Here is a 21,997-nt window from a genome sequence, read left to right on the forward strand (position 1 = left end):
AAGAGCAATTGTAAAGTCACATAATTGCACCAACTTACACAGCAGTTGTAGTAGTCCCAGTTGCTGTCATTAGGCAAATCCCATGCAATGGTCATGTGATCACCATTTGCAACCTTCTTGCCAGCTTCCTCATTGACTTTGCTTGTTGGAAGCCAACAGTGAAGGCCACAATCACATGCCATGAATCACATGCCATGGGACACTTTGACTGTTGCAATTGCAAGTTGGTTGCCAAGCACTCAAATCACAATCATATGACTGCACAGATACCATGATGATTGCAGCTACGTTCGTAGCTTCAAATGGTTGCTGAACAAGTGAGCATTCAATGAGGATGACCTGGGAATACTAGATACTGGTAGATTTTCTTTTTTGGTACCACAAACACTGTGGGAAAGTAAAGATTTACTTTCCAGTACCACAGTTACTGCTTTAATGACCACAGCGCAGTGATGGCAAACATTTTGCACTCATTATGTCAAAAATTCAGAAAATGCCTATCTTGATAACGCTGGCATGTCACACACACACACCCTTCCCAAACACAACAGGCCTCTTCGGATCTCCTCACAATACTCTCTTCTCCTCTCCTGATTCTCCAGAACTTGCACCAGAGGGCTCTCCTCAAACAGGTTCTCCAGGCACCTCAGAAAGGTGCATGAAAATGCTTGCACCATTTTCTCAGTCACCAAGGCCGTGACTCTTGCAGATCCCGGGCCAACAGAGAGCGCTCTGCGACCAGCCTCCCCAGCAAAGTTAAAGCGCTCTCGGGAACCCGCCTCTTTCGGCAACAGGGAGCTCCCGAGCGGTTGCTCCCCTGCAGACACTCCCCGTCCCATTCCACCTCGCCAGACACACCTCTCGGCCCCCGCCCTCCACCGCCGCCGCCGCCGCCGCCGCCCTGGTTTGCCGTGCAGGTTAGGTTGCCCAGGAAGGCAATTTTTGGCTGCTCCGCGTCTCGGTCTTTTCTGGGGACCCATCTGCGGTCTCCATAGAGACTTTTGAGCAACCAGATCCTTTCAGGTTTGGTGACAATACGCCAGAGAGCAGAAGGGGAGGAGGAGCCGGAGGGAGAGGCGAAGAAAAAAACGAGCCGCAGAGAAACGCAGCTATCGCCGGGCAAACTTTCCTAAGGCGAGGCGCTCCGTGCGCTCCCGGATCGTCGTTAGAAGCCCAACTTTCTCAGCCGATTGAGAAGCGAGAAGCGCCGGCCGGGGAAAAACCCTCGCGGGAAAGTTGCGCTCCTTTGGGAAGGCGAGCCCGTAACTTTCAGCCGGGAGAAGAAGAGACGCGTGCGCCTGCCTTCTGGCCGGGGGGAAAAGGATAAGAGGCGCTTCCCGGAGGGAGCCACTGGATCTGCGCCACGCCGGATCTCTCTTTCCCTTGCCGTCGGGGACATCTAACTGAGCAGCCGAGCCGCGAAGGGGGAGATCGCAGCCACGCGCGAAGAAGCCGCGGCGCTCGCGGCTCCCATGGCGAGGCCGGGATCCGTTTTGGGAAGTTGCCGTCCAGGGTGAGCCTCGGCTAAACGGCCGGCGGGGGCCCGATTGGGTGGCGAGGAGCCATTTTGAGCGCCGTTTCGACGAAGCCCGCCGCAGCATCCGCCGCCAACTTCGGGAAAGTGGGCGAAAAAGTTCGGTCTCCCCGCGCCGGAGAGGAGGGGGAGCCTCGCCCTTTTCTCCAGGCTCTCCCCAGCTGCTGATGGACGAGGCCGGATGAGCAGCTCAGGGGGGTGGATGGATTGTGTAGCCCTTCGGCCGTCCTCCCTGCTTGCCAAGCCTCGGAGATGCTCCGTTTGCCGGGGGCCGCCGCCTGCCTGTCGTGGATTTGGCTGCTGGCGCTCGCGACGGCGGGCTGGGAGCTGCATCTCCTCTGCGGCGACGACAACGCGGGCCGCTTGCTTTTGGACCTGTCGCTGGGACCGGAGTGGCTCTGCTTTCTGGACAAGACTCGGACGCCCCGTCAGCTGAGGGACGCCGTGGAAGCGACGAGCGACGGGCTGCTGAAGACGGCGGCGGCGCCGGTGGAGTGCGCGGGCCTGAGGAGAAACCCGCTGCCCCTCCATTTGCGCCTGGCTTCTCCGGCCGCCGGCGTCCTTCTCTCGCTCCGCCTGCCCGTTTACCTGCACGGCTGGGCCTCCCCCGGCCGGTCCCCCCGCGTTGCCACCCTGCCTCGCCTGGCCGCTTCTCCAGCTCTTCCCCAGCATTGGGCTTCTCTGCTGTGCTTCCCTCCGCCCGCTGGGCAGCAGGTGCTTCCCAAAGTGGGGGAGGAGGCGAAAGCAGGACCCCTGCTCTGGGCTCTCATGACTCTGACCAGTTTCCCATGGTGTATCTGCCCCAAAGGTCGACCTTTGGGGGAAGTTGGGGAGAAACCACTAGACTGCCGTCTTCCCCAAGGCAGCTGCCCCCTGCAGCTTCTTTGTCACCTGAAGAGGACTCAAGGGAGTGTTTTGGTGGATCTGGGAAGGCCTAGGCACTGGGGAGTGGAACAGCCAGTAGGGGATCAATTGGAAGTGATGGCCCAGGATGGTGGCAGTTGGGATTCTGGCCCTCGAGGACCTCGGAGGATGAGGAGTGTGAACAGCCCGCCTCAGTTCAAACTGCCCAATTACCAAGTTTCGATTGCTGAGAACCAGCCCGCAGGTACCTCGGTCATCACTCTAGAAGCCCATGATCCAGATGAAGGGGAAGCAGGCCGGTTGACCTATTCTATGGAGGCCTTTTTCGACAAGAGGTCCAACGATTACTTCTCCGTGGATTCCAACACGGGAGCAATCGTCACCAGCCGTAAGCTGGATCGAGAGACGAAAGACACCCACGTGCTTCAGGTGACTGCGACGGATCACGGGTCTCCGCGGCAACGCTCAGCCGTCACCTTCCTGACGGTGACTGTCAGTGACACCAATGACCACGATCCCGTGTTTGAACAGCCGGAGTATCGGGAGACCATCCGAGAGAACCTGGAGGTAGGTTACGAGGTGCTAACGATTCGTGCCACAGATGAGGATGCTCCAGACAATGCTAATTTGCTCTATCGTATCCTAGAACCAGGCTCTGGGGAAGGGATTTTTGAGATTGACCCATATTCTGGTGTTGTGAGAACCTGTGCCACGGTGGATAGGGAGGAAGTCTCAGAATACCATCTTGTGGTCGAAGCCAATGACCAAGGGAAAGAACCAGGTCCACGAAGCGCCACAGTCACGGTGCACATCACAGTGGAAGATGAGAACGACAATTCCCCACAATTCAGCGAGAAACGCTACTTGGTACAAATACCAGAGGATACTCCGATCAACAGTCAAGTATTGCAAGTAAAAGCCACTGACCGAGACAGGGGCAACAATGCCCAGGTCCATTATAGCATCGTCAGTGGCAACCTGAAAGGCCAATTTTATATCCATTCTTTCTCTGGCTCTATTGACTTGATCAACCCCCTGGACTATGAGGCCATCCGAGAATACACTCTCAGGATCAAGGCACAGGATGGAGGGAGGCCCCCACAGATCAATTCGAGTGGGATGGTGTCCATCCAAGTGTTAGACGTCAATGACAATGCCCCTATTTTTGTAAGCACCCCCTTTCAAGCCACAGTGCTAGAAAATGTCCCCAAAGGATATTCCGTGTTACACATTCAGGCAGTAGATGCTGACTCTGGGGACAACGCTCGCTTGGAATACAAAATCTTCGAGCTCTCCCATCTTCCTGCCTTGGCATCCCCAATACAGGGGAATGCAGGGTTTCCATTCCAGATCAACAATAGTACAGGTTGGATTACAGTGTCAACTGAGCTCGACCGAGAGACTACAGAGAATTACCATTTTGGGGTGGAGGCCAGAGACCACGGAGTGCCTGTCATGTCTTCCTCTGCCAGTGTGTCTATCACTGTCCTTGATGTCAACGATAACAGTCCTACTTTCACTGAAAAAGTATACCAGCTCAGGCTGAATGAGGATGCGGCAGTAGGCAGCAGCGTCTTGACCTTGACTGCAATGGACAAAGATGTCAACAGTGTAGTAACCTACCAGATCACGAGTGGCAACACAAGGAATCGCTTTTCCATCACTAGTCAGAGCGGTGGTGGTCTGATCACTCTGGCCTTGCCCCTAGATTATAAGCAGGAAAGGCAATATGTGTTGACCGTCACTGCTTCAGATGGAACTCTGTTTGATACGGTGCAAGTCTTCATCAACGTCACAGATGCCAATACACACCGACCGGTTTTCCAAAGTTCCCACTATACCGTGAGTGTCAGTGAGGACAAGCCCATTGGAACGTCCATTGTAACCATCAGTGCCACGGATGAAGATACTGGAGAGAATGCAAGAATTACTTACATCTTGGAAGACAACATCCCTCAGTTCCGCATTGATCCTGACACAGGGACAATCACTACCTTGATGGAATTGGACTATGAAGACCAAGCTTCTTACACATTAGCCATCACAGCCCAAGACAATGGGATCCCCCAGAAGTCTGATACTACCTATGTGGAGATCCTCATTCTAGATGCCAATGACAATGCACCTCGTTTTCTTCGAGATCGGTATCTGGGCTCTGTTTTTGAAGATGTTCCTCTGTCCACCAGTGTTTTGCAGGTGTCCGCTGTAGACCGTGACTCAGGTCCCAATGGCCGCCTGGCTTATACTTTCCTGGGTGGGGATGATGGGGATGGGGATTTTTACATTGAACCCACATCAGGGGTGATACGGACATTGCGCAAGTTGGATCGTGAAAATGTGGCTGTTTACAGCTTGCGGGCTCTTGCTGTGGATAAGGGCAGCCCACCTCTCAATGCAACTGTTGATATCCAAGTTACTGTACTGGATATCAATGATAACCCCCCTGTTTTTGAACAGGACGAATTTGACATCTTTATTCAGGAGAACAGTCCTGTTGGTTCAATCGTGGCCAGGATTAGTGCAGTAGACCCCGATGAAGGAACCAACGCGCAGATCATGTATCAGATCGTAGAGGGAAACATTCCTGAGGTCTTCCAGCTTGACTTGCTTAATGGTGACCTTACAGCCCTGATGGACCTGGATTACGAGAGCCAGACAGAGTATGTTATTGTGGTACAAGCTATCTCAGCCCCACTTGTGAGCCGAGCTACCGTGCACATACGCCTGTTGGATCAAAACGACAACCCTCCTGTGTTGCATGACTTTCAGATCCTGTTCAACAATTATGTCACCAACAAATCTAATAGCTTTCCTTCTGGAGTGATTGGCAAGATCCCCGCCCAGGATCCTGATGTATCTGACCAGCTTTACTATACCTTTGTCCAAGGCAATGAATTAAACCTGCTGGTTTTGGATTCTGCTACTGGAGAACTGAAGCTCAGCCGAGATCTGGACAACAACAGACCCCTTGAGGCCATCATGAAAGTATCAGTTTCTGGTAAGTATGTATTAACTATATTTGGAGTTTGTGAAGTCAGATAATGGTAGCTGCACTCCATTTATTTATTGACAGCATAGGCAAATGGGAACTTTATGCATTTCGATTTTTAATTTTCTGTGCTGGCCAAGCAATTCTGGGAGTTAGTTCATGGATTTGACATTGCTGAGGTTGAGAAACACAGTTTATACTGATATATTTTAGAAGGAAAGCTGAAAGCAGGCAAGGGAAACTTTGAATTTGTTGGAATGAAGTCGTGCTTTGTTTTGATACTAACTCTCTGGAAGAGTTAGCCTGTCATATTGAAACTTGGATAATATAAGGTAAATCAAGGTATAATGGTACTGTGTATTTCTGCTGGTGAGCTAGGTTTACATTATTTAAATGTTGAACATATATTAAAAATAAGTTAATAATAAGTCAGTAATAAGTTGGATCCTTTGAAATCAGCTGTAGTTTCTGTTTCCATACCTCCAAAGCTTAATCCCAAGCATAGTTACACTGGTAGCATTAGGAAATTTGTCAGTTCAGGTGAGTCCTAAATCCTATGTTGGATGATTTTTTACAATTATAATGAATATAATGTCTGTAGGAGCAAATGCTCAACAAACACCTTTCTTGTGAGACCACAACGTCTAGAACAGTGTTTCTCAACCTTGGCAACTTGAAGATGTCCGGACTTCAACTCCCAGAATTCCCCAGCCAGCGAATGCTGGCTGGGGAATTCTGGGAGTTGAAGTCCGGACATCTTCAAGTTGCCAAGGTTGAGAAACACCGGTCTAGAATATTTATATAATTTAACTATTTTGCATGCTTAGCATTTTAAGGCCAAAGTTCTTTAATGTGAATTCAGGAGATGGCAACAGTAGTATTAATAATCCTAAAGCAAACCAGAAGCAGAAGACTTGGCAATATTACTGCCTTTTGTATATATCTATTGTCATTATTTCCAGACATATTTTAGTAGGAGTAGAAGACTTTAAGGGCAAATTCCATAGCATCCTGTTTGATGATTAACATAATAGATTTTGCCTAGTCAAGATAAATCTAAATGCATTTGCAGTATTAACAAGGATTAGTCTGATATTGTTGTTGGTGCAGGAAGAACAATGTAGCACTATCTCTAAAGTAGAAAAAAAAAGATTTCCACATAGACATTAATATGATGCTCCAGAAATATGTAGGGACAATATTTTGGCTGTAAGAGTCAATATTCTGGGGGATGTAGTTTTTATCCACATTTTGTGGGAAAATGTTATGCATGTCAAAGCAGTTTTATAAACCCTCCTCTGAAATTAAAGGAATTTAAGCTGGATTTTATCTTCGAATACATTTATTTTGGCATGGATTTTCATAGGCAAGACTGGCTCCATCCATTGTATTTGACTCTATGAAGAGTTTAACAAGTTAAGGAGTTTAAAAACACTTGTATTGAATCTGACTAAATGGCTTTAAGTGCTTTTGATTTCATTATTGTTTTGTAACTTTGAGAAATATTGGGAAATTAAGAATTGCAGAAGCAATCTCATTCATTATAATACATGTCTTGTTGCTGCCTGCAGTAGCTAGTCGCACATTAGATAGTTAGTTTTAAACAAAATCTACATTACATGGCAAGGAGATTCATATATGTTTAAATGTACCAGCTTTTGTTTTCTAACAAACATTAATACATTCTACTGGATATTGCTAATAATTTCTTACGTTAAAATGGCTTTAAAATATTCAAATAGTATGTGTTTAATAGATATTCGATTTTACACTATAGGTATATCTGGAAAACACGGATATTGTAGGGAATGATCAGCTCTTGTATTTGAACTGTCATTCAAACTGTGCCATTCATTGCTCTTTATAATTATAGCATCAGTGTAGCCAAGTCTAGCCTTTTCCAGTTTCATTCTTCTGGAGGTGGGTTTTTTTTTTTTTTTTTTTGCAAGCCTCCCAACCAGCTGCAGTGCAGCTCTTGTTGACCTTTTGAGCCTTATTGTGAATGGTATCTTGTTAGGGATGCTTTTCACTCCCGATAGTCTTTTCGCTTTTGTGTGAAATGGCTTCAGCGTGTGTATTAAATTTGGAAGGTGTTTTTCCTTGCCCCCCCTTGTGCTGAAAAGTTACTCAAATTAGTCTGATTCTGTCAGCACTTAATTAGAATGTAATGCCAAGGAGAGAAGTCAAGTTAGTGCAACAGTAGTGTATTCGATCATGCTTACACAACTAGTGCTAACACTCACCGTTAGCCAAGGTATCAATAATAATACTCACTGTTAAAATCTATGACTTTATTCAACTTATTATTCCTTTATTTCACTAGACCTAGATGCCAGTTACTCTGGGTGGTTTGCCATTTAAGCAAAAGAAAATTATTCCATATACAAAATGAGGGAAAAAATCAACATCTGTCAAGACCATATACTAAGTATACTTGATAATTGAATAAGATTTGATTCAGATCTTTACCAGTAATTAATTGTAGTTAACATAGTTGTTGCTTCTGTGTTAGGTAGAGATTTCCAGAGATAATATCTGAGTTGACTTGATTATCTTGGCTTGTGGTGTCTTGTTTTTGGATTGTGCCTATGGTCATAGTCAAGCTGAATCAACTGATAATAGTATAATAATATCTAATGTTGAAAGATAAAGGACATGTCATAAAACAAACTGTACTACATGGGTTGATAAAGTTCAACACAGAAGGAAAGGAGAATTTAAGTTTGGATTTTCACTATAATAATCCTAAAGATTCCAGTAATTAGATGTAAGCAGGTTGAATATATCTAATTTTTTAAAAAATGAATTTAATGTGTTAATGCTGGTTGGAGAATTCTGGGAGTTGAAGTCCACAAGTCTTAAAGTTGCCAAGTTTGGGGGCCCCTGTGTTAATGTTTCAACATTTCAAATACCATTGTGTGTGTTTATTGTCTTCAAGTCTGTTGTTTCTATAGGATTTCCCTGGGGAACTAAGCATCAATCTAAACAATCCCTTCATTCAGAGCCAGATTAAAGCTCTTTCAAATATGATAATGACCGCCTTAATTGAAGGAACAAAACGCAACACATAATTATTTATACACAGTTATACACAGGGATATTTTGTATAAGTTTGGGAATTTATAGTGGTATAAGTATTATTTTTACTGTAGCTGTAAATATATTACAGTGTATGTTGGCTTTATTGCTTCTGTGCAGTTTTAACTCTAGTTGGTTTTTACTTCTTAATTTTAACTGAGGCTGGATCACGCCTTGATCCTACAGTGGCGTGGTATAAATGCAGGTATCCTTGACTTATGACCACAACTGAGACTGGAACTTCCATTGCTAAGTGATGCAATTGTTTAGTGGGTCACACCCAATATAATTAGCAATAGCACTTATATACCACTTCATGTTGCTTTTACAGCCCTCTCTAAGCAGTTTATAGAGTCACCCTATTGCCCCCAACAGTATGGGTCCTCATTTTACCCACTTCGGAAGGATGGAAGGCTGAGTCAACTTTGAGCCCGCTGAGATTCGAACTGCCAAACTGCAGGCAGCCGGCAGTCAGCAGAAGTAGCCGCCTGCAGTACTGCACTCTAACCACTGCGCCACTGCAAAAACAAAACAACAACCTTTTTTGTCATGATCATTCAGCAAATCATTCTGGTTCATTAAGTAAATCGAGAAGTGCTTAAGCCAGTCTGGCTTCCTCCTTTGGTTTTGCTCATTGGAAAACCTGTGGGAAGGTTGGAAATGATGATCACATGACACTAGTATCCTGCAACTGTCATAAATCCATGCTGGTTGCCAGGCACCTGAATTCTGATCACATGACCATGGGGGGGGCACTGCAATGGTCATAAGTGGCGGGACTTTATGTAAGTCACTTTTTTCAGCGCTGTTATAACTTTGAATAATGGTTAAGCAAATAGTTGTAAGTTGAGGACTATCTGTAGACTTTTTGTTTCTTGTATTACACCCCTCAGTATAAATTCGAAAGGCTAAAATTGTCAGGAAATTTTAAACTGCGATATACTGAATAGTTAGACTATAGCAGTTAGTTGTAAAGTGGATATTACCTATAACTGTGAAAAACATTAATTAAATGAGAGATGAAACTGAATAATATTAATACATTGGATGAGATTTTGGCCATTGAATTAAAAGCTTCATCGGGGTGAAACTTGATCAGCATTTAAATGAAGACATATTTAAAATAATTTTATCATAAGAGAATTTTCTACAATGTTGTTGCAGTAATTAAAATGTAGCCAAATAATAAAGAAGTTACTGAAGATAAAAACTGTCTGGAAGCTATTTTTTTAAAAAAAGTTTGACCTTATCATTACAGTTCATACTCTTTTATGATATTTTAAATATGCTTGTAATATTTAACTTCCTTACTTGTTTCTTGATTTTTAATGGAGCAACCAATGGGCACTCATCCACCTGCAGGGAAAAACACACACAAACAGCTGTTTGTTTGTTCTGTATTAGAACTTTGAAAATGGTACTGTAAGTGATAAAGAAAATGTTACAAATCTACAGTATTTGACAAGTAATCTCTTTTTAATTAGAGTAATGCATGGAAAAAAGTAAGGCTTCTAATACTTGCAGCAGAAACAGTTTATGCTACTATAGAAAACTCAAATTGCATTTTATGTATAGAAATGGAAAGTGAAACTTGGTTAAATGGATATTTCAACATCATCCATAATATAATGTAATACAAAGATGAATATAAGAGGTGTGTTTGCATACATGGGTATTTATGTCTATGCTGAAATCAGACACAGTAGATTGTCTAAAACAGCCTATTGATGTAGACATCAGTCAACCCAAAGAAGATATTCAAAATCCTATTTTACAATGGCTTCAGAACTTGGTGCCTTTTTTTTTGCGTAAGAGGTTTTCTGGAAGCACTTTTGCATTCAAGCACACTCTTGAATCTATACTTTCAAAAAGTCTGGTTTCTAGGCAAATTAGCGGTGGCTGAATTCAAATACTTAGTGAATTGCTCTCTGAAAACCATTGTAATGTGAAACAACTTAGTCAAGTATGTAAACTTTTCAGAAATGGATTAATATGGACTGAGATAAGGAGGACTTGATGCTTTCCTGCTACCCCTGTTCATACACATGCAGATATCCCTCATATGTATTTTATAATTGTACTGATTTTTTCCCCTTTATAACAGTGGTCCTGCTTTATTTAAGGCCTTCCAGTTGCAGGCCCTGTCTCATAGAGGTGCAGAATTTTGTTAGAATTATGCAGAGTGAGCTGTTCTTTTATTTACTACTGTTTTTACATACTTTTGCAAAGGCTTATTTCAAAATTTGGCTGTTACCTTGTTGCACAGGAAAGAAAGAGCTGCTTTGGATGCCATCAAAGGATGGATTAAGACATGAACTGCTCTCTGTGGCTAGGGAATTAAATTCCATTAATGTAAAATGTTGCTGTCATTATATCCCTTTAAGTCAGACAATTATCTGATTGTCCCTTTCTATTGAAAGCAGGATATAATTTATTCTGATTATGAATCACTTGTTTTGATATGATTGTTAGATAATGTTCTCCATGCAAGAAAGAAGCACTCCTCTCTCATCTGCCATATACTAAAAACAGTAAGAAATAAAAATTTAATGAATTCTGAAATGTCTGTATGTGTTAGTTTAAGGATAATTTGAATTACAGAGTGACTTCACATACAGCAGCAATTCTTATGAATCCAATTCTTGGATTCATAAGAACTCTTAGGAAACCACTATTGCCTATATGATTTTTTTTCTGAAAAATTCTACTGAATTGAATTTCAGTGTGGAGAATTCTTAAACATCAAGTGTATGTTCCTAATAATGACAGTGAGAAAAGGAAATGACAAAAGTTGTGCTTTATGAACAAACTTCCATTCAAAATCCTTAGATTTCATAATGTTCTTATTGTGGATAGAAAGTGTGCTGTTGTGTATGTTCTTGCCTACAGATGTTTTCTTTTTAGCCATGATGTTTCATTAGGTTCCTTGATTATGAAAACTATATTTAGGTGTATTCTGGGAGGGGGAGAAATAATCTGATTTTCAAAACCAATATAATTAATTGTTATTTATTGAGGACATTGCTGAAAATCTAATTCAGAAGAGGCAAAAGGCAAAGGGATTTTAGATTAGTGGAATCTTTAGGGTATTCCTGTGTCATGTAGGATGTTATGATATACCTTTTCATATTGGCTAGAAAATATATTGATAAATGAATGCTTTTTCTGGAGTTATTTGTATGTTAATGATAAATTGGCTGTGTTTGTGTAAGTGTCAGTGTTGCTGATTTGATTGCATTGTATAGTATCTGTTCAAGTTTCCATGTGTCTCACTGAAAATAATCCAGTTCATATGCAATAGAATTGTAATTTTTTTCCTATGATTCATTCCCAAGTCTTCCATCCCACCATTAAATCTCTTGGGGCTTAGTTCTATGTATTAGTTTGTGCCCTGACTATACCTCTTTACATTTTGAGAACTCCGTGATTTGTATGTGTGTTCAGGATTGCTGGATAAAAGTGCTGATAGCAGCTGTAAAAGTTTTAACAGGCAGTTACTATTTTACCCACATAGAAGAGAAGCCAATGATTCCTGTAAGACTATGCATGTTCTGACATTTATATGCACTATCTAAGGGAGGGGAGGAACATGCAAAGTAAATTTATGCAATATTCAGAATATCATGGTTTTCACTCCTTTTTCTGCCAATTTATTTTAGAAAGAAAAACATTTCACATTGAGCTATATTCAGATTAGGCCAGCATTTTCAATTAAACTACAAATTAATCAAGTAGATTTCAACATTTACTTTCAAATCATTTGCTTGTTCAAGTTTTATTAATTCTGTTGCTCTGAGAGTTGCTAACAACCTATTTGCCTATACAAGGACAGTGAATGCGTGTAAAAGGATCTTGTTAACATGATAAGGTTATAATGATGTACTTTGTCACTTAAAAAGGCAAGCACTAAATAGCAATGACATGGAAAGTGAGACCTCTCTCATTGCTGACATATGTAATTATAAACATACAACTCTTTATCATCTACAAAGCTTGTGATGGGGAGCCAAACTGTTTTCAGCGCTGTTTGGGAAATCCTGATAGATCCCCTTAGTGTAGCTTTGAAACTGCAGATGAGAAACTGTCCAAAATATTTCAGCAATAGAAATAAGTGGATCTGTCAGTGAATAACAGCTGACCAACTGGATAGTTTTGGTGTTCTAGGAAATCTGTTGTGTAAATGGAGTCCCATAACTGTTAGCTGGTTGTCTTAATAAAGGGAGGAAATGAATGACACCGAAAGAAATGTATGAATATGTGTGGTGTCAACCGTTCGCTTCATTTAAAATCTGTCCTGCATAAATAAATTCACTTTCAGACCCAATGAAAAGGAACACTTATATCCTCATTAAAGAAGATATATGTCTGCAACAGGAAGGCTTCCTGCCAGTCTGAGAAGATAAAAGAAAACTAAATGTATAAATAGATGTATAAACTTATCTGAAATATTTTGGGAAATATTAACAAAGTCACAATATTATATTTCCCCAAAGGGAGAAATGGAGAATCATGTTTTTTTAGAGGCAGAAAGCAGCCCTCCCTTTTTCTTAATAGCCCACAGCAGATGCCAGCACTTAAGAGATAAAGAGCTTATTGAAAGAGGAAGACAAGAATCTAGATAGCTTCATTCATAAGCAAAGCAAATTCTGCAGGCAGAAATCCATTCAAGACAGGATATTTTGAAACTCCCTGCAGCAAAGTCTGAACAAAGGCAGAATGGTAGGATTAGAAGCAGCCCCTCACTCAAGATCCAGCAGAGGACGAAAGTCACAATTGGAATTTCCCAACATCCTTTCAGAAGACAAGCCCCTTCATTGCACCATCCCAGAGCAGTTCAAACCTCAGACCTGGGAGCTCAGATAAACAATAAGCCAGAAGTTGACCAAATTAGCTCAAACAAGCACCTAGGATTTGCATTTTCTCTTTTGCCTATAGACCCAGCTATGACCCCTACATGACCCCATAGGAATCTGACAACAGCCGATAGAATACATATTCTTGCACAGGAACAGGAAGCTCAAGTGCAAAGCCCCAAAAAGTTATTAAAACCCCCTACTCTCAATTCCATTTTGTCAGCTGCACTAGAACCATAAACACTGTTCATCATTAAACTATCTTTCCAATCAGCCTCCATCTTTCCAGTGTTTTTCTCCCAGCTTGGCACTGAACCAGCTGGGTTTTCCTTCCAACACTGATAAATATGTGCTTGCATGCATGCATACATTGATACCATTTAACCTTTTAACTCAAAATCTTTTAATTTAGTGGGGGGAAAGGAAAGAAAAAAATCAATGGAAGGAGTAACCATTAGTATTAAAATGTTTACTGCATACAGGATGTGGTACACATTAATAGCCAAGTATGTGTGTGTGTGTGTGTGTGTTTGTTTGTGTGTGTGTGTGTGTGTGTGTGTGTGTGTAATAAAATACATATCGATAGTAACGTGATCCAGATGGCTTTTCCTATTAACTTATATTTTCTCACGAATGGATATAATTTCCTCATTATTCTAATAATTGTTTTATCACCTGAGCTCTTATGGGAAATTTTTAAAGCATCAGGTTGCCTCTTTACAGTAGCATCCTCCTCTATTGAAGCTTCACAAAATTGCTTCACTTAGTTTCTGAGGTCTGTTACTCTGCATACAAAAGACCATCTGCCTTTTATTCTAATTTAAACTTTGAGAGCAAGTTCTACAACCTGACTAAAGTCACTGTGAAGTGTTCAATGTCTATCTCACAATGACCCTTATTAATGAATTTGAATGGTTGTCAATAACTCTGCATTAGCGTTGGTCACAGAAAGCACTTGAGGCCACACTCCATAATGGTTATTCAGAGACTCATCGGAGTTGGCTTTCTGCCTAATTTACTATTTATAGCAGAACAACAAACAATTATTTGACAGACAAAATCACAGAGTTTGATTCACGGGTTGTTACAGAGTTAAAAGGAGGGTCTTTTTCCTAGTGCTAATCCTTGTCAAAATGGCTGGGCCTAAGTAGTTTGCTTTCCACTCCTTGGCTTTTTTTTAGAACACACATGTTTTTAGCAATTTTCCTTCTGCTACTTAATGGGTACATTTATTAAGAATGCTGGAGATTTCATTTAATATGGACTAAGTAGAATCACCATAGGGGCAAATGACTAATGTGTGGTCACACAAATATTTTAAAATACAGACATAAAGAAATGGTACAGCTTCATTAATTGCTTATCCCATTCCTTTGAGGACCTGTTTTCTACAAATAGAGCAGAGCACATAAATTGCTCATTCTCTTTCTCTCAGTTAAGCAACTACACCGGGTGTCAAACTCGCATCATCGTGGCGGAATCACGTGATGTATCACAACTTTTTCCCCCTTCGCTAAACTGGGCCAGTGTATGACGCATCCAGTCCACGGACCACAAATTTGACAAACCTGAGCTTCTAGTATTTTGGCCTTGTTCCCTGGTGGATAATACCTTCAATAAGTAAAGTCTTGTGTCTGAATAAAAACCTTAACCATTGGTTCAATTATTAAATTTAATGATGTGGCAGCTTATTTTTATTTTATATTAAGTGAGACCATTGGCTTATTGGTTATTGTGATTTTGGACTGAAATCTATTTTTCAGTGGGCCTTTATAATTTCTTTGAGAAGTATAGAAACTTTGAAGTCAGTAACAAAATGTCCTGTATTATTCCCCCATAGACACTTTTTAAAATATTGATATATGTGATATCTGAGAAACTTCTTCTATAGGATAGAATAACAGAGTTGGAAGGGATCTTGGAGATCTTCTAGTCCAGCCTAGGCAGGAAACCCTACACCCCTTCGGACAAATGGTTATCCAACATCTTCTTAAAAACCTCCAGTGTTGGAGCATTCACAACTTCTGGAGGCAAGTTGTTCCATTGATTAACTGTCTGCACTGTCAGGAAATTTCTCCTTAGTTCTAAGTTGCTTCTCTCCTTGATTAGTTTCCACCCATTGCTTCTTGTCCTACCCTCAGGTGCTTTGGAGAATAGCTTGACTTCCTCTTCTTTGTGGCAGCCCCTGAGATATTGGAACACTGCTATCATTCATGTCTCACCTAGTCCTTCTTTTCATTAAACTAGACATACCCAGTTCCTGAAACTTTGTTGTGGGAGATGCTATTGGACACTACTATAATATGGCAAAACATTCAGGGATTTCTTGAGGAAATGTTTTTTTTTTTAGTTTAGAAAACTAACCCTTAGGGTTTAACCTAGATCAACTGTGGAGTTCTTGAGGCAAAATACAAAGCATTTGAATAATTTTATCTTACTATCAGTAATGGTTTAGCCTCAGTGCCTTTGTTTGTTGTGGTAATTCTTTCATTACAGATAGCATCACTTCTACTGATGTGGTGCAAATGACTGCCTTATTGTTCCTGCTCTGTGTTGTCAGAGGCGACTATAACTTTTGAAAGTCCCAGCTTAGGGCCTCCAGGGCTAGTTAAGTGACAGCATTTCCTGCTGTGCCTGATTTTAAAATCTTACCCCAGGCCTAATTATTCCATGTGTTGGTGCAATAAACATTTCTGGAAATATCTGTAAACCGGTTTTTCCTATAAAATGATATGACTTGTAGTACTGGAAGATGTTTTTGGTGAATGTTATTCTGTTATAATAATTATCCTATTATATTATTTTGGTGAATAATAATAGGTGTGCAATATTTCTTTCCCAGGAATTTTAGAAGCAATAGCAATAGCACTTAGACCTATATACCACTTCATAGTGCTTTTACAGCTCTCTCTAAGCAGTTTACAGAGTCAGCATTTTGTTCCCCAACAATCTGGGTCCTCATTATATCCACCTCGGAAGGATGGAAGGCTGAGTCAATCTTGAGCTGGTGGGGCTTGAACTGCCAAATTGCTGGCAATCAGCAGTCAGCAGAAGTAGCCTGCAGTACTGCACTCTAATCATTGTGCCACCACGGCTCTTGAAGAATGTGCAAACCGTACATGAATATAGTATATAGTGATATTCAGATAAATTAGAGCAGTGATGGCAACCTTTTTTGGCTCGCGTGCCGTAAGTGGGGGGAGCGCAGGGGGGGTTGTGTGTGGGTGTGCCGCACCCATAAAGCAATGTGCGCCCCACACCAGTGTGCATGCATGCATGACAGGTGCTCCCCCCCCATTTTTTGCATGCTTTTTTCGCCCTCCCCAGGCTCCAGAGGTTTTATAGGAGCCTGGGGAGGGTGAAAAAAGTCTCCCCGTCCCTCCCAGAGGCCATCCGGAGCCTTCAGGGACCTTCAGGAGGCTTTCCTGAAGGCTGCAGAGGACTAAAAACGACCCTACGAGCAAACCGGAAGTCTGTTCCCGAACTTCCGGTTTGCCCATAAGGGTGATTTTGGGGGGGGGGGAGAGAGAGACTTTTCATCCTCCCCAGGCTCCTATAAAACACCTGGAGTCTGGGGAGGCCGAAAAATAGCTTCACAAAAGGCTGAACTCAACTGGCCAGCGCGCGCATGCACGCTGGCCAGCTGACAGCTGACATGCGGAGCCCTGACAAATGGCTCCACATGCCACTTGTGGCACATGTGCCATAGGTTCGCCATTCCAGAATTAGAGGAAAAATAATATAGAGTTACGCTTAAATGTGAGATTTTTGACAAACATGACATAAGCTAATTCTGAATTGTTTGATTAGATCACATTGCATTCCGTTTATAATCAGGTGAAAGATATCAATCCATAATTGAGAGGGAAAATGTTAACATCAAAAAATAATAATCGATTCCTGGGTGACAAAACAAGCTCTCACACAAAAATGGATACATGTCATTAGCAAGCAATGAAAATGTATGCTTCAGCTTAATCAATTCTCCCAGTACTATAATATGTCTTGCATTGTGGTCATAGCACTTGGGAGGTAAGCCTGCTCTGGATAGGATTACATAACTTCTTAAGCAACAAGAATTAGAACTGATGCCAGACAATCATGGATGTTCAGGAGAACCTTTACCACTTTTACATGATAATCCCTATCTGAATAGAAGGACTTGCATTGGAGCATTGATGTGCTAATATCCCATGAGATGTTGTTACAATTTGAATGGATTTATAGTAATGTTTTTGCTGTCCTTTGTCAATTGCTCATAGCTGTTGTGATGTACAATATATAAAATGTGTAAATAATTGTTTGCCAAGTGCATTACTAATATATAACTGTGAATGTAGCATACAGGTTCATTTGTCTATTAAACTTAGTCTGGTGATATCTGAGCTGCAAAAATCCAGGCAGATGCAGAAAACTCTTTGCTGATGTCTACCACGGTGTTTGTCAACAATTTTAAAATGTGTGGACTTCAACTCCCAGAATTCCCCTAACTAGCATGTAACCTAAAGCTGCCATGGTTGACATGGTTTCTTGGATTTTTGCAATCCAAATCGAAATATACTCACCCAGCTTCCAGTATTAATGTTCTTATTTCAGTGCAAAGCAAGAAGGAATTGAAAGCTGACACACTCTCAAATTCAGAACATAAACTACCTATGCTATTCAAGCAAGGTCAAAGATCAAAGCCTTTTAAAAATCTGCAGTACTGTAGGGCAATGAACATTTATTAAGCTACCTGCCAGGGAGAGGGGCCTCCAGTTGGAGGATATATGGAACATGTATTCTTTGCTTTGATGCCTTGTTTCAGCAACCAATCAGCCCTGCATACTGTAGATCACTATACCCGGAGTTCTAAACCAAGTAGCTGCTTCATTAAAACTGAAGAGTAATTCAATCGTTTTGGGAAAGCAAGATACTTAATAATTGAAGGACACGAACAAAGCAATCTTTTTTTCACCCTTTGGGGCATACATTGCATTTTTAAAAACTGAACTGAAATTTCATTCTATTTCATTTGGTTCTTTTAACAGTTTACAGATTAGTTTTTTTCTTGGTTTTTTAAAAAAATCTTGATTATTCCAATTTCATTTTAAATTGCTTTTGTCAAATTTTAGTAATAATTTGTTTCTGGATATTTGCAATTTGATATGGCTCAAGTCTCAATGTAAACTTATTTTAATAAGAATAAGAAAAAAAATCTTGATTATACAATTACCACCTCCAAACTTCCCATTGTTAAATTGCATCAAGAGGAAAACAAGATTTCTGCTTTTGCGTTGGACTTTAAATATTATTAAAACAAAGACAAATGGAGCAGCTTTAATACTACTTATTTTAATAACATTTAACACAGCACAGTACATAAACCAAATGGTTCAGTTGAGATCTGCATATGGGACTGATTGGGGTAGATTGCAGGGGTAACAACGAAATACAATTTTATCATATTTTATCTATATCTTAAATTATTGTATTCTATTCCAATTTCATTTTAGACTATTTTATTCCAATTCCATTTTAAATCCTATTTTATTCCAATTTCATTTTAAATTGTATTTTATCAATTCCATTTTAAATTGTATTTTATCAATTCCATTTTAAATTGTATTTTATCAATTCCATTTTAAATTGCTTTTATCAAATTTTAGTAATAATTTGTTTCTGGAACTTTGCACTTTAATATGGCCCAAGGGCTAATCAATAAGACTCAATGTCAGCTTATTTTAATAAGAATAAGGTTTTAAATAGAATCTCCAGAATTCATTGAGGACAGCACACTTTGAAAGGATGTTAGTAGATAAATAATGAAATGAAAATAGAACTTATAGGTCACAATTGGGAAGAGGCAACAAGTAGTAACAAGATGTGGATGAAACAGTACAAATGTGATAAGGATCTATAGATTTTGAAATATGATAAGGGTGCTATAGATTTCCTCCCCACTTTATTCTTGGAGTTTTGTACTTCAGTTCTCACATAGGAGTGGCAGTCATGCTCTGGTAGTCACATTGAGGAAGGGAGAGGGTGAGAATAATAAATCTATGTGAGATTACAGGAGACTTTTATTTTTCAAACATTTTCAGGTGCATGGTGAATTCCTGGTTTAAGCTAATACCTCATTCCACCTTGTGGTATTTATATTAGCTGATGAGTAAACTTCCTTCTTTTATTTTCAAAAGAAATGGGTGTGCTATGCTGATAGGTAAATAACAGAATAATCTATCTTAGTATGTTCTGTGATTGGGGTTCACTTATTTCTGTTGCAACAGGCTGCAGAGATTTCTGCTGCCTTTCTGATTAAGTGCGTTTGACCGGAAAAGTATGATTTTAAAGGCAAAAGTAATCAAAGCTGTGATGGCACAAATTGTGACTCATGCATTAACAACATTTACAACAAATTAAAGTGTGTGTGCTTATACTGTACATGTGTATACATGTGAATGAGTGTATAGAGGTTAGTTGGTTAATAATTGTGTTGTATTAAATTAGCCTCCCAGCACTAGCACATTAGAATTTTGTGACAGGGATAAAAAGTTTTGTTTCAGTCCTAAATACTTACTTATAAAATCAAATGAAAAAACTTTCTCATTGATTGGTTTGGTTCAGCATTAGTATAAATTACCTCCTTTAATGGGATGATGTCCATGTATATCCACTTCAGCTTGGGATAATCCATCTGCTAATTATGCTGCTGGGGATAATGATTTTTGAAATTGTTCATCTGGACAACATCAGCTTCAGAAGCACTAGCAGGAAGTCATTGGTATATGAAAACTTTCCCTTCTCTTACTCTTCATTTCTCCAAGGATACATTAGGATCGTGCAGTTTCATGGGAAGTGGATGACCATAAAACTGAAGTAATAAAATAATAAACTTCAGATTTGAAAGAAAAAAGAGCTTTCTAAGTTTATGGAGGCATCTCTAGTGCGTTTGTTGGCAATTCTTTAAAGTCATTGCAACTTTTTTTACAAAGTGCTCAATTACTGTATGCAGCTACAGGGTAAGGAAATGATGTGTTTGGCTTATGGAGTTGCTGACAAGTGCTAATCTTCATTGTTGTTGTTAGTTGTGAAGTCATGTCCGACCCATTGCGACCTTATGGACAACATTCCTCCAGACCTTTCTGTCCTCTACCATCCTCTGGAGTCCATTTAAGCTTATACCAACTGCTTCGGTGATTCCATCCAGCCACCTCATTCTCTGTTGTCTCCTTTTCTCCTCAGTGTTAGGCTCTTCTCCAGTGAGTCCTTCCTTCTCATTAGGTGGCCAGAGTATTTGAGTTTCATCTTCAAGATCTGGCCTTCTAAAGAGCAGTCAGAGTTGATCTCCTCTAGGACTGACCAGCTTGATTGCCTTGCAGTCCAAGGGACTCGCAGGAGTCTTCTCCAGCACCATAGTTCAAAGGCCTCCATTCTTTGGTGCTCAGCCTTTCTTATGGTCCAACTTTCACAGCCATACATTGCAACTGGGAAAACCATTGCCTTCACTATACAAACTTTTGTTGGCAGGGTGATGTCTCTGCTTTTAGCTAAACTGATAATCCACTCCCTAAAATAGAATTTGTGTTGAAAAAAATAAAGGAAGTCCAAACATTTGTATCTTTGCTGCTCAGTGTGGAGAACATTGTGATGGGTTTCCAATAGATACTCCAGTATATGTAATGGAAAAGTGGAGTTCCCAAAATATTTTATAATGCCTAATGATTGGGGAAAATAGTTTGAAGGAGTCAATATCCTGCAGGCATTGTTACCATCTGGGCAGACATGTTCAGACAATTGGTGCGAAGGAAACTGAAACATGTTTTGGGATCTTCAAAATGATACAAGATGCTTAGACTATCATATGTGGTAGACATGCTCAAAGGCAAAAAAATATTGGATTAAAATACACACTTGGCTAGAAAAAATGATAAAACAGCATATAAATTTGAAACCAGAGATATTCTTGTTGGGTATATTACCAAAACAGTATGACAAAGGGAAAATATATTTAATTTCACATGTATTAACGGCAGCAAGAATTGCGTTTGCAACAATAGAAAAACAAATAGATCCATACAGACGAAAGTGCTATAAAAAAGTATTACAATGCACTAAGATGGACAGATTAACACTTAAAATAAAGGGAAAGGAAGAAACAGAATATTTTTTTTGACATGGGACTAGTTTTACCAATAGTTAATCAACAGAATCAGAGATTAGAATCTAAAAAGACCCAAAAGATAATAAGAACTTTGTATTGAAAACTTTGTAAGATGGCTAAACTTAATTGTATTACTGTTTTGCAATTATTACTGACATGTTTAGTATGTTTACCATTATGATTAACATTGATCATTATGGCATTTCTACTTAAAATTAATTGTGCCCTGAACAACAAGCTGTTATGATAGATATGGAATTTTTATGTGATATAAAAATGTATTAATAAAAAAGGGATATAAGATGATGTAGTCAAGTCTGAGAGGGAATTATAACTAGGAAAGAGAAATCCTGTCTCTTCCTCCACCAAGTCTTCACCTGTAGACCAAATTTCTGCCATACCACTCGGATGGTGTGAAGTGAAACTTTAAGCTATGTTTTCTTGGCTTTACCTTGCCTGCCTATCAGATGCAATTTGCAGTAAAGCTGAGGTCCCAAATGTGGTGCCCTTGGACATCTTCCTTGGGCATGCCCATC

General features: G+C 40.5%; 1 protein-coding gene across 3 annotated transcripts in view; it reads left to right on the forward strand.

Moving 5' to 3' along the window:
- The first annotated feature begins 899 nt into the window (after positions 1–899).
- The window catches only part of CELSR1 (cadherin EGF LAG seven-pass G-type receptor 1), a 182,691-nt gene continuing 161,593 nt past the window's right edge, over positions 900–21,997 (forward strand). For all 3 annotated transcript variants that reach the window (XM_087722171.1, XM_087722173.1, XM_087722172.1), the window contains exon 1: positions 900–5,396. In XM_087722171.1, coding sequence (XP_087578297.1) covers positions 1,787–5,396 — 3,610 coding nt within the window. In that variant the 5' untranslated portion in view covers positions 900–1,786. The remainder of the gene's footprint in view (positions 5,397–21,997) is intronic.

Source organism: Thamnophis sirtalis, unplaced genomic scaffold (assembly GCF_051295495.1).
Source record: "Thamnophis sirtalis isolate CommonGarterSnake01/CBP01778 unplaced genomic scaffold, rThaSir2_p1.2 scaffold_9, whole genome shotgun sequence".
Classification (NCBI taxonomy): domain Eukaryota; kingdom Metazoa; phylum Chordata; class Lepidosauria; order Squamata; family Natricidae; genus Thamnophis; species Thamnophis sirtalis.